The 14,040-nt window shown below is 40.7% G+C and overlaps 1 protein-coding gene across 3 annotated transcripts in view; it reads right to left on the bottom strand.

The window, feature by feature from the left end:
* Positions 1–2,512: 2,512 nt before the first annotated feature.
* Positions 2,513–14,040, bottom strand: part of Gosr1 (golgi SNAP receptor complex member 1) — a 45,332-nt gene continuing 33,804 nt past the window's right edge. For 2 of the 3 annotated variants that reach the window (XM_008828739.2, XM_008828740.2), the window contains exons 7-9: positions 12,891–12,920; positions 7,525–7,607; positions 2,513–4,546 (exon numbers count right to left, since the gene is read on the bottom strand). In XM_008828739.2, the coding sequence (XP_008826961.1) occupies positions 4,422–4,546; positions 7,525–7,607; positions 12,891–12,920 (238 nt within the window). In that variant the 3' untranslated portion in view covers positions 2,513–4,421. Of the gene's footprint in view, positions 4,547–6,641; positions 6,669–7,497; positions 7,608–12,890; positions 12,921–14,040 lie in introns of those variants that run through there. The other variant, XM_029561433.1, reaches the window with a different exon arrangement.

Here is a 14,040-nt window from a genome sequence, read left to right as displayed (position 1 = left end):
ATTTGTTCCAAGAAGCTATTTTAAAAACAAAAATTTAGAAAGTGCATTTGGAAAAGAACAGATTTAAAAAATCAGTATTGGCATTTTTCATAAGGAAACATCTTCCATCATAGTAAAGTGTGATCAGAACTGATTCTCCCCCCATCTTTAAGAGCTAACAGGGTGGGAATGGATACAAATTATTCTGGTACTAAGGTTGGATACAAAGAAAAGGAGAAAGTTCCATTAAGGCATGCCTCAGCTTTGTCTCAGTTTATCTGATAAACATCCTTAAAAATTCACTTGTTCTTCCTCATTTGCCTTCCCCTGTAGAATAAGTGTCTATGGGCACACAAAGGAGTGAACAAGAGTCTGAGATCATGATGAGAAGTTGTGCACCTTTCTGGAGACCAGGCCCAATAACAACCCCTATTAGAAAAGGAGAATGGGGTGCACTCACTGTCTTTGAATAGGATCCACTGGCTGTCACACTTGCCCCCAAATTTAGGGTAATGATGTCATGCCATTTAGTCCAACAACAACTTAATGTCACCAGTTAGATGAAATTCAGTGAATTTCCAAAAAACCTTACCTAGTTAATGACAAAAGACAAGGTACTAGAAATAAAAAAGGCTAGAGCAGTTCCTAGAAGTCATTCTTTCGGGCTGAAATCATTAGCAACAGACAGGAGAGTAACAGTGCAGGTGTGAGAACAGGCCTCTCAACTCCACGGGGGCCCAGAGTCACTGCCTCAAGAGATCAGTAAACACACTTTCTATTCAGATGTATTCACACCCAATACATATTACTTGGTTCTAGGTAGGAAAAGTACCTTTAGGGTATCCCTTCTCAACTGTCTGCATTCTCAACTTACAAATACTCCCATGTCTGATCTGAACCAGGCAGAATGGAAAAAGGAATATTCAATAAAAGTCAATTCTGGTAGAAAGGAAAGGGAATAGTAGAAAAGTCCTTTTCTAAAACTAGACAAATAAGGTGACTGATGCAGGTTGCAGAGAATCCTTAGTCATCATTAAAGTAACAGAAAGCAGAGACTGCCGGGTGGATAATCTACAGCACTTACATGCCTGGGCTTGGGCTTCGGTGATGACTTTTTTTTGTTGTTGTTTTTTTTGAGACAGGGTCTCTCTGTAGCCTCAGCTGGCCTGGAACTCACTATGTAGACCAGGCTGGCCTTGAACTCACAGAGATCCACCTGCCTCTGCCTCCCAAATGCTGGGACTAAAGTGTGTGCTACCACCCCAGCTCTAAAAATCTTAAAAAAATAAACTGCTTGGAGCTAGGCAGATGGTGTGCATCAGGTGGTTGTCCCAGCACACCCAGCTGGTAGTTCCAGGAGGCTGAGGCAGAACTAAGTTCAAGGTCACTCAGGGATAAATAGTGAGATGCTGTCTGAAAACAAACATATCACTTGGATTTTTTTTTTTTTGTCTTTTTGAGACAGGGTCTCCCTGTAGCCCCAGCTGTACTGGAACTCACTATGTAGACCAGCCTGGCCTTGAACTCACAGAGATCTGTCTGCCTCTGCCTCCCAAGTGCTGGGATTAAAGGCGTGTGCCACCATGCCTGGCCCAATCACTTGGAATTTTTTGCCTTGTTTCCATGGTTTTTCATCTTTTACTAATATGGAAAGGGTTTAGACAGTTTTTTTTTTTTTTTAAATATTTTAGTTTTTGTTTTTTTATGTGTATGCGTGTATTACCTGTGTGTAGGTAAGTGCACCCATGTTGTGCAATGCCCGAGAAGTCAGAAGAGGCTGTCGGATCCCCTGGAACTGGAGTTACGGACAGCTGTTAGCTGCCATGTGGGTGCTGGGATTCGAACCCGGATCTTCTGCAAGAACAACCAGTGTTCTTAACTGCTGAGCCATTTCTCCAGCCCCTTTTTAAATGATTTTTAAAAGTTGTATTATATAAAATGATGGCCAAGGGAACAAATCTTTTCTAAGAAGCAACATCTCATTGAGATCACAAAACAAAAAGATTCTCCTGACCTCAGGCTCTGACTGCTTTTAATCAGAAACTCTTTTAACTGATGATTCCTAAGCCTGAAAACTGGGTTTGTAAAAGTGGAAGAAATGCAGATGATTGAAAAAGTTAAATGCCATGAAACTGAAGTTCTAATCAGCAACCACAGGATCCTGTAAAGAGCATGTCTGTTCCCTTCTGCAAATGGAGGCAGGAGCTGGAAGAGGAGGAAGAGCTCCTCTTGGTGGGGCACCCCACTGTGGGCAAGAGCACTGGGAGGTTAGTCAGACCTCCTGACACCAACATCTACAAGCTTTTAAGCTTCCTAGAAAGAACTGGTTTATTTTCATAAAGAAAATAACATAATTCTAACACTTCACATAAGCACAACAATCCAGGAAGGGCTCGCCAGTTACTGCCACTACCACCGTGCTTGTCTGTACAGAGCTCCCTCTACTCTCATCAGCCTCAATGAATGAGCCAAGTAATCAGACCAGCAGAAGACTGGTAGTATATTTAAATAACTTTATTTATGATACTTCAGATTTTATATATGCCCGCTATATAACAACCAAAGTCCCATAAAGTCTAGCTGAGACACAACCACCAATCAAGGCCCTTTGAAAAATCAAAGATAATAAAGCATCAGAGGAGAGTTTTGTTCTCCAAAAGAGAACTGATAAATGAACGAACTTCCCTGATTCTTTAAGGTTCACAGTGGGAAAAACTTCCTTTTAAGGGCATCTCCAGTCAACAAACTGATCAAGCAACCCATATTTAGAAAAATAAACCCCATAATTAAGAAAAATATATCAAATGCCTTTCATACTCAGAATGCAGTAAAACTCTAACAGCAGAATGACAAACCTCTCAATCTTTGTCCCAGACTGGGTGTCAATCTACCCCCGAGGCAGTGTATCAAGTCTGCTAACAGGACCATCTCCACAGCAGGACAGAGTGAAGAACTACATGCTAAAATCCTTTCGTTCCCTGTGGCACTGTCAGAGCACATGCCAATGGGGAACAGCAGCTTTCTCTCTTGGTGAGCACAGATGTTGGATGCCTTTAAAGTATATGGCAGTTCAGTAAGACAATTTTTTTTTTTTGGTCTTACTGAGACAGGGTTTCCCTGTAGCCCCAGCTGGCCTGGAACTCGCTATGTAGATCAGGCTGATCTTGAACTCACAGAGATCCACCTGCCTCTGCCTCTCGAGTGCTGGGATTAAAGGTGTGCACCACCACGCCCATGTAAGACAATTTACAGAGAGAGAAACGGCTAAACATGAAAATAATTTTGGTGGGTGTTTGCAGTTCTGTCACTGTCCAGGCACAGCAACAGAAGACAGGTGCAGGCAGACACAGACTCAGTCACAGGCACCTTCACCAGTGAAACCATCATCTGGAGGTTCAGAAAACCATAACAGATTTGGAATGAATAGATTTGCACAGAACACAGAATTCCTGGTGCACCAGGCAATGGTTGCTAAACTTTTGCTCTAAGTTTTGGAGTACCTACAAATGGAGCTACCTGGAGAGTGAGTCCTGAACGTCTTTCACAGGTAGCTTGGTGAACAGATCACACTGAAAATCACCGTCCCCTCCCTCAGTTACCATTGTTCATCTTCACACAGTGGTGGACAGTTAGGGGCACTGACAGACACTAGCTGGCTACTTCTTTTGTCACGGTGAGAGTTCATCTGTAGGACAAATATCAATCCAATGGAAGAAACAACAAAATCAAAACAATGACTAGTTCCTTGACACAAGGCTTGCTGTTCCCAATGCATTTCTAGCAGTAGAGTCAACCTCAGTGCACTCACAATTAAAAGAGAAAAAGACAAACTCCTTTTTGCAGTGTTCTACAATTCAGACAACCTCAAACATGATGAAGTTAGTCTATTAGCATCTTAAAGAATCAGTGAAAAATGGAATTTTTCTTGATCGCCAAGAATTAGGGACACAGAATAGAAATCTACAGCACAGATCACCAGGAAGGGACATCTGATTCCTCACCATGTGTTAAATAAAAGGACAAGAACTGTTTTTATTCACACTCAACCCTGTGGCTGAAAGCAAAGCAGTCTTTGGATGTAGAGTGCCTGGCACTGTGGTGAGGAGTCCGTCTGAGAGGCCTGCTGCTCGCCAGCCTCAACATGGCGAAGCTGTGGCTCTGCCTGACTGCTCACTTACCTCCTATGGAGACAAAAGCAACTGAAAGCCTTTTTGCTGTTGTTTGTTTCCTTTTTTTAAATTAAAAACAGAATAATGTATGTTAGAAAAGATAGCACAGAAAAACTGTGGCTCCAGCTCAATCCAACAAGGTCAGAGCCAATTCAGTTTGAATTCATCTGGTTGGTAGGCTCAAGATCAGGGCAGTCAGCTTCTCCTTCCCACTTTCCTTATTCCAGATTGGGACATGAAGGTGGTGGTTGCCGAGTCCCTGGAGACGTCCGATCAGTGGAAAGCGTAGAGCAGCAACAGGATGGTACAGATGCCAATGACGCCGCCAAGGATGAGTGAGTCTCGACGCTTCCTAAGGTTGATCCTCTGGATCAGACTGTTCACAGCAGGAAAGCGGTCTGTGGGAAACCTTTGTTAAGGCCGTATCTGAAAGAAGCCATTTTAGTGAAAAGTCACAGGACCCACAAACAGTCACCAGTGGGGTCCAGAAACAATAACTGATGAGAAACAGTGGGGAAAGAAGAGTAAAACCACGTTCAAACTGTGTGACAGGTGTAGAGTATACAAGTAGAAAGGAACTAACAGCGTGAAAACACTGACAGTTCCTGGAGCTCCTGAGGGATTCTGGCTTCAAGTGTGAGTGGGAGCCATGTGGTCAAGAAGAGGGGCTCTGCAGGGAGGGAGCTTCCCAGTTCCCACCCACCTCCTCCTGTCCCTTTTCTTCCTTTGTCCCTCCTCTCAGGAGGCTGGCTGGGCACTTCTGCCTGAGAGTTTTTTTTTAAATGTGTATGAGGATATTTATTGCCTGCATGTATATAAATGCACCCATGACATGCAATGCCAGTGGAGGTCAGAAGGGTCAGATCCCCTGGAACTGGAGTCATGTGGGTGCTGGGAACTAAACCTGGGCCCTCTGTAAGAGAAGTTGGTGCTCTTAACCACCAAGCTATCTCTACAGTTCCTTGCCTGAGAATTTCAAAGAAAATCTAATTTTCTCCACAGATAAGTTCCTCTTGGATTCAGGCAGTTGGGCCCTGGTGAATTATTTAAAGTTTTACATTCACTTTGCAGTGGTAGACAAAATAGATAAGGAAATTGGTGAAAATGCTCTAGCTGCTCTATTTGGGGAACATAATAAATTAGGAAAATTTCAATTTTAGACATTTTTACAATGGTCATTAACTATATTTTACCTAGTATTTTACATCACCAACACATTCTTCTTCGTACATGTAGACCAAAGTGGCCACACTTCCCTATTTTTGGCAGTAGTTTCTGATGCACCTGCAGGAGACCTTCTTTGTGAATAGAGGCATTACATCAAGTTCAGAAAAACCAATGATCAAACTGCTACGAAGAGGAAGAGTGCCACTCTCTGAGAACCACTGCTGCCTTTTCTGGGACTCTTACCAGGAGACTCAGCGTCTACATACTGTATGATCATGACTTCTAATCTTGAAGTTTCTTCAACGTCTAGAATACTTTACACACTATTAACATCAGTATATTTTTGAATGGAAAAAGAAAAACAAAAAACAAAGGGACAACTGGCAGAAACAATTTTAAAAACCAGGATAAAACATACGTATTGAAGTAACAAAAATTCTTACAAAGTAAAAAACCTTCCATAGAGAAAATCCTCCATCTTTTCTTGCTCAGGTTAGGGATAAACAAATGCACTGAGGATATAAAATTTTGGCATCAGGGGGTTTGGAGAGATGGTTCAATGGTTAAGAGTGCCTGCTGTTCTTGCAGAGGACTCAAGTTCGGTTCCCAGCACCCATGCAGGCAGCTTAAAACAGACTATAACTCCAGCTACACCATCTTCTGGCCTCTGTGGGCATCTCCCCACTCACATGTGCTATTCACTCACACAGGCATACACACACATAAATTTAAAAATAAATACTAAACTAAAATAATATTTTGGCTTTAGGAAACTGTGCCTATAATAGGTGCACTTTTGTTTAGTTTCCCAAAGGAACCACTTCTCTCCCCTTCTCTAATAATCTGGTTCAGAAGCAGGGCCAAACTCCCCCTCTGCTGTCACAAGTCCCTACTCAGTGGCCAGTGGCTAGGCTAGGAAGGGGTAGGGGTTCAGGCTGGGGGCTTTGGTGACAGTTATTAGCAAGGGTGTCCTCCTATGCCTTTCAAACTAGTGTTCTCGCCATCTGTCCTCATCACAAGAGATCTGACCTGAGAGCCAGACTGACACAGAAGAAAAATGAGATCTGCCAAGGGAGAGGGAGGGGACAGAAAGAAATGTCAGATTTCTGGTGATGCTGTTGAACTCAGGCCCTTAGTCTAAGCCAGTGAATCTAGCCACACCTTTGACCAAATTCTACCTACCCCTGGGTTTTACAGTGAAGAAAGTAGGGGCTAGAAAGATGGCTCAGTGGTTAAGAGCACTTGCTGCTCTTACAGAAGACCTGGGTTCAGTTCCCAGCACCCTACTGGGTACCTCAATGTTCTGTAACTCCAGGTCCAGGGGATCCGTCCTTTTCTGGCCTCTGAAGACAGCTGCATACACATGGAGTACATGCAGGTAGATAAGCAGGCACACACATAAATATAAAGACAAAAACAAAGTTTTTTAAAAAAGTTTCTTTCAGGTCAGTGTGCATTAGATTTCTGTTACTGTCTCTCCTATGGAGTCCTGACTCTGGTAATAGTTTCTACACTCTCCCTTTTGTGGAAATGAAAACAAAAATTAAATAATGCATAGGACAGGACTCTGCAAACTTTACAGCACTATATGAACTATAAGTGATTTGGGATGTGTGGTTTATATTAGACTAATACTAATACTAATTTGCAAAATTCACAAAAGATTGGAAAATACAAACTAATGATAGGTATATTCTTTTCCTTAGGCAAATAGGTATCAGAATAAAAGTGCCCTTCAATTATTTTTGACCAGACATTATTCAGCTTTTGAAAAATCACAGGTCCTTCTTCACAAAGTCATTTGGGAAGAAAATCTTTGAAGTAATCCTACTTTAATTGGGAAACTAAAAAATTTGAAAGCAAAGGTTACAACAAACAAGTAGAGACGGTCCTCTGAACTGGAGCTTGTGTAGCCACCGCAATCTACCACCAGTACTATGTGGCAGAGTACTAACATGGATTCAAATATTTCAGAGCAAAAATATTTGAATAATTTTAAAAGTCTAAATCTCTTAGTATTAAATCTCTGGTGTGCTGTCCTCTAGAGATGGTGTTAAATGGCATGAACTTCCACAAAGCAGGAAGTATTCATAGTATGTAACTGCTAAGGGGCTCTACTGCTACGGAAGCTGGCTGCCCCTACCTCCAATAAAACAGAAAAGAAAGGAACAGGATTCCTCACCCCATCAACAGATTTCAAAAAGGATACTGGCCAAAGTGTTCATTTTGCTGTGAATTGATTTGAGCATGCCTCTCTGTGAAGTCATATTTTCTTTTGTTGCCATAGCAATGCTTCAAGAAGAGAAAAAAATAAACAATTAAGTTGGCATTTGAAATTACCCTGCATGGATTCATTATATCATTAAACAGAAAACTATGGTGCACAATCAATCTTGAAATGATCAGGCAGGAAAATGGGGGAAATCACTTCTGAGCCACTTCATTGTCCAATGAAGTCTTTTGTATATAAAGCATTTTCTGTTTTCTTCAAAATGACAAATGAAATAAGATGTTTACAAGACAAATCATGGGCTAGAGAGATGGCTTGGTGGTTAAGAACATCGGCTGCTCTTGCAGAGGACCCGGGTTCAGCTCCCAGCATCCACATGGCAGTTAACAACAATCCATAATTCCAGTTATGGAAGAAGAGGGATCGAACACCCTCTCCTGGCCTCCGTGGGCATTGCAGGTACAAGTGCATTTACATACATGCAGGTAAAATATACATACACATAAAATAAAAATAAGTGATTTTTTAAAAGAGACAAATCACATATTACAAAGCTTCTTAATGATTTTTAAAGGGGCCAGCTACTGAAATATTTTTATTTTATGTGTATGAGTGCACTGCCTGCATGCATGTAAGTACACCTGTGTCCTGCAATGACTGCAGAAGTCAGAAGAGGGTGGCAGAGCCCTTGGAACTGGAGCTATGGAGCCATTAGCTACCGAGTGGGTGGTGGGACTCAAACCTGCAGCCTCTGCAAGAACAGTTTGTGCTCTTAACTGCTGAGTTGTCTCTCCAGCTCCCCTGAAATGTTTTTAATCAGAAAAAATTACTAAGAGGAAAGCAAAGAATTACAACCCTAAATAGAACCCCAAGTATATATTCACATTCAAACAACCCTCAAAATATAAGCAAATCAACTTTCAAACTTCTACTTCAGAATCACTAGGCAGATCCGGGAACTCATTAAACATGACTATGAAAAAGGAAAGTCACTCTATAGAATGTAGCCTCCTCCATGTGACCATGTTGATGTCCAGTTTAAGAGAGTCTGACTTACTATCTTCTTGCTGTCACTTCCAGGATTATGTATTTTCAAGTCTTATGTCCCCAGATATTAGATCCTAGAAGGCAGGGTCAGTGTCCACCATGATATGTAATACATGGGAGGGTGCTTTAGATACCGATATTCAAAAGGAGGGGAGTTGAAGGTGGATATGATCAAGATACACTGTATTGTATACATGCATGAAATAGTCAAAGAGTAAATAAAATACATCCTTTTAAAGATTTATTTGTTTTTAATTTATGTGTATGAGTGTTCTGCCTGCATGTATGTTAAGTGCACCACGTGCATATGCAATGCCCATGGAGGCCAGAGAGGGGGTTGGATCCCCTGGAAATAGAGTTGCAGACAGTTGTCAGCTGCCATGTGGATGTTGGGAACTGAACTCAGGTCGTCTGGAAGAGCAGTTAAGTGCTCTTAACTACTGAGTCATCTCTCCAGTTCAAATAAAAGATATTGTTTAAAAAGCCATAGAGACTGGGGAAGACAGGATCCGCAGTACAAATTCCTTATGTACCTTTGGCCCGTTTTGCTCCGTGGAGTAACACCTAAACAAAAGTACACATGCTGGGGAAGGGCCATCTAAAGGTCCAATTCCCTTGAGATCTCCAGGAAAGACAGCTAGGTGGAGGGCTATACCTTCTCAAGTGAGAGAACCAAGGAACCAAACAGTGGAAGATTGTGGCTCTGCACGTGTAGGGGCTATAGTAATGGACTCAACGCCTCTCAGGCTCTGCAGCTGAAAAGGTCTGCTGCTCACAGAGATTTACAAGCAGAGGGCTTACAGTCTAACTGTGGTGAGATGCTCAGCTCCTGCAAGGGAACATTCGCCGGGCTATTCATCCTGGTATACCACCGGTCTTCCAGAGCAGACTAACACATTAAAAAAAAAAAAAAGATTTATTGACTTTTGTTTGTACAAGTGTTTTGATGGTCGATATTTTACTGGTATGTATGTAATGCCTGTGAAGGCTGCAAGAGGATGACAGCACCACCATGTGGGTGCTGGAACAGAGCCCAGGTCCTTTGGAAGAACAGCAAGTCCTCTTAACCCCTGAACCACCTCTCCAGTCCTGCAGATGAACACATTTTTGGATAGGCAAAGCCTCATAGAACAAACTACTAGGTATCTTATCAGAGTGAGATGCTAGAGGGATGACAAATTAATCAAAGCTTCAATTTCAAGATAGAAAAAGACAAGATTATATAAAGAGATATACAAAAATATTTACTGAAGCATGCTGAAATAGTTAAAAAAAAAAAGCAACAAAAGTGCAAAAACGCATCTCACAAAGCCAATGACCTCAAAGAACAAAAAGCCAAAAGCCTGTAAGCTCAGTTTGCCACAGGCTATTTGGAAAAACCAAGGAGTTGTTACCCAAAAGAGCTAGTCAGGAAATGGTCACTGAAGAAAAGAAATGAGAGCTACTGACAGGCAAATAAGAGATATGTAAAGGGAATCAGAAAAGGGAGACTATCTTTAAAGATGCTAAGAAGAGCCAAAACTATCTGTGGGGTTCTGGCCAAGGAGAAGACCAGGTCGAGCAAGGCGGTGAGCAAGTGAGCAAGTCTGTCTGTAAAGCACACACAAACTCCATGCTCAGAAGTGATGAAAGTCAGGTAGAGTCTCATGAAGATCCTAGAATCAGGGTTGGAGAGATGGCTCAGTGGTTAAGAGCACTGACTGCTCTTGTAGAGGTCCTGGGTTTGATTCCCAGCACCCACACGTGGCTAACAACTATCCATAACTCCAGTTCCAGGGGATCTGACACCCTCTTCTGACCTCTAAGGGCACTGCATGCACAAGTTCATGAACATACATGCAGGCAATATATATAGATCCTAGAATCCAGGCCACCTTTCAGGAGCTGTCTGGTGAGATGATGAAGGCTGGAACCATACAAGAGATCTCAAAGGACATTTTTTTCTCACTGTAGCCCAGACTGGTTTTAAACTCTTGACCCTCTTCTCTCAGATTCCTGAGTGCTGGGATTATTAGCATGCACCATTACATCTGGCTTAGAGCATCCTTTAAAAGTATCAGGAAGAAATGAAAGCAGCAGCAGAAATGGAAACTGACAAAATTCAACTTGACATGACAAGGGCCTTGAACAAACCACCCCTACTTTAAAATAGGCTATGGTCTTGTATAAAGTAACAGAACTCAAACCTAGGCTGAGTAATGAGGCCAACCTTTGAATCATACATGTCTGTTTTTTAAATGGGGGACTATCATTATCTCCTGTGCACTCTGATTCACAAGTGGATAGACATTAAAAAATAATTTCCACAAAGCACTTTGTATTCCTTAGAGAATGGATACTGCATCATACATTATTACCGTATTGAATATGCATGATTTCCAGTATCACATAAAGTCTATCTAGACATACTTTCCCATTTCATTCCATCACTTAGAGTTGAGCTGAGTGAATTCTAGGCTATTATTTCAAGCATCAAAAACTTAGAGGCAAAATATAAGCTTCACATACTATATAATGTTTGAATAATGATAAATCATTGATGTGCTTACAGGAACTTCAGCTTTCTTACTTATTTTGTGAACTAAACTCAATTACAGAGTTCTTAAAAGTGTTTTTACATTTTATCTATCATCTATCTATCTATCTATCTATCTATCATCTATCTAATGCACATGTATGTAGGTAAAAGGACAACTTTCAGGGCTGGTTCTCTCCTTCTACCAAATGGATCCTGAGGATTAAACTAAGGTTGTCAGATTTGGTGGCAGGCACTTTACCTGCTGAGCCATCCCTCTGGCCCCCAGCAGTGGTATGGGCATAATGCTCTGGCTCTAGAGTTACAAGGGATTCCAATTTGAGGATATGAATCTTTAATATTAGTTATTCGTCTTGTAACTGCAGGCAAATTAAGTTTCTTTTTGTTTTGGAGATTGTACCTACTGGTCAATGTCTATCTCACACATGACCCAGCAATTAAATAGTGCAGGAAAAGCCCTAGTGTAGGACAGCTTCAGGCATCAACTTGACACACCTGGGAAGAGGGAACCTCAATTAGGGAATTTTTTCTATTGGCTTGGCCTGTGGGCATGTCTGTGAGGTATTTTCTTGATTGTTTAGTGATGTGAGAGGGCCCAGCTCACTGTGGGTGGTGCCTCCCCTGGGCAGATGATCCTGGGTTATATAAGAAAGCAGACTGAGCACAGGCTAGAGGAGCAAGCCAGTAAGCAGCGCTCTTCCAAGGTCTGTGCTTCAGCTCCTGCCTCCAGGTTCCTGTCCTGAGTCCTACCTTGGCTTCCCTTGAGAGTAGACTAGCCAAATAAACCCTTTCCTCCTGTAGCTGGTTTTATCACAGTAATAGAGAGCTAACTAATACAACCCTTTAGCAGAGGACCAACACCCACAGCAAGAATGTAAGTGTTTGACCAGGTACGGTGGTACATGCCATTAGTCCCAGTACTTGGGAGGCAGAGGCAGGTGGATCTCTGTGAGACCTAGGCCAGCCTGGTCTACATAGTGAGTTCCAGGCCAGCTGGGGCTACAGGGAGACCCTGTCTCAAAAAACCAACAAACACCTTCCCTAAAAGAATACAAGTGTCTGTTTCCTATACTCATTCTGTCTTTCCTAAAAACAATGCTTTTCATATTGCTGAATTGTAAAGCACAGAGACCACATCTAGTTAATCATTCAGTATCACAAAATAGATATAAAGATGCAAACTCAGACAATTAAGCAATTTAAACCAACAAATGTTCCTTAATTTAAGCAAGAAACAATGTCATTACAGATAATATTATATATGACTGCAGTATACTTTTTATACTGCTGTAATATAAATCAAGGCCATATAAATATGACATTTTTCAAATCACATATTTAAGATTTTTCCATTAAAATGTGAGAATAAAAAGATTAAAGCTAAGCCAGGCATGATAGTGTGTACCTTTCAGGCCTGCACTTGGGAGGCAGAGGCAGGTAGATCTCTGAGATCAAGGCTAGCTGGGGCTACAGGAGGATCCTGACTTTAAAAAAAAGGATTGAAACTAAAAATATTAAGTCTGAATTAATTGGAAAATTTAACCTAAATTAAATAGCTTAATTCCAGTAACTATGGAAACAAATGCTTTGGGTTTCAAACAGACCTTATAAAGGAAGGTCATGGTAAAAATGCATTACCATCTAGTGAAATTCTCATTCCTAAGAAGGATAACTTGACTTTCACTTTAGTTAACAGTTAGTTTGACCTGTTCATTAAATGAATATGCAAACAAACCCCAATGAAGTAAAAAATTATTCCTACCTTATTGTTTCTTCTATCAGGCGATCTGAGCTGAAAAAAAAAAAAAGCAAATTTAAATGCTGGAATTATTAAACACATACTTCAAAACTTTCAATTTTTTTCTACATTTATAAAGTTTCAGCCATTTATGTATACAGAATACTTTAATGATAGCATTAAGAAATGCAAGTTCTTTGATGGAAGCTACTCAAAGTTGCTGCCATCCATTCAAAAGGAAAGAATTACAATCCACTTGTTGAGACACATCAGATAGTTCTGATGCCTCTAGTAGTAATTAGTTTACACCTCCAAGTTCTTTCCTTTTCTGGGAAACAATTATTTTTTAAACTAAACAAAATGTAGCTCATTAAACTTTAGAATTCAAGAATGTAACTAAAGACAACAAATATGTGCTTTTGATCTATAAACTATATGCCTTTAATGCCTTACACATTGTAAGGAACAAAGCCATTTTAAGGAGGAATTTAGGTAAGTTTGGTAGGGAGTAGCTATTCTGGAAAGCACAAAAACAGTTTCAGACACCTGTATTCATTTGGTGCAGTGCAAGGCATTCATTAGGTACTTCATGTGCATTTTCCCTCAGTGTGAAACAAAACAGAACACTGAAGACTGAATATAACAGTAATATAATAAAAGTGTCAATAAAGATGAGTTCCTTAGGAATGTAATAAATACGCTGAAGCCTTACAATTAAGAATTAAAAAAAAAAACAGATAGTGGTTAAAAGCCAGACATGTGCTTTCAGGGTTTACAGGCTGACTTTACCACTTATTAGCCATTGGATGTTGGGCAGGTCTCTTTCTACCCCATTTTTTTCAGCTGTAAACTGGTGGTGGTAGTAAACCCGACTTGCTCACGAAAGCAAAGTACATTATATAGTAATGATTAGATCCATACCTGGCAGTAAGTATTAAGTATTTTTACTACTATTCTAGTAGTTTCTTAATAACTATAGACTGATTCTAAATCTAGGCATGAAACTGCTCTAAGTTTCTGGATAAACTCACCATTCTGGTGAAATCTACTCATTATTAGGCATACTAAGTAAGTATCCCCCCGCTTTTTTTTAGACAGGGTCTCAACTATGTAGGACTTGTATTTTCCTTCTTTTATGTCTCTTTATTTTAGTCCAAAAAATAATATAAAGCAT

This window comes from Nannospalax galili, unplaced genomic scaffold (assembly GCF_000622305.1).
Source record: "Nannospalax galili isolate Female #2095 unplaced genomic scaffold, S.galili_v1.0 scaffold212, whole genome shotgun sequence".
In the NCBI taxonomy this organism is placed as follows: Eukaryota; Metazoa; Chordata; class Mammalia; order Rodentia; family Spalacidae; genus Nannospalax; species Nannospalax galili.
This window is presented reverse-complemented; position numbering and strand designations above follow the sequence as displayed.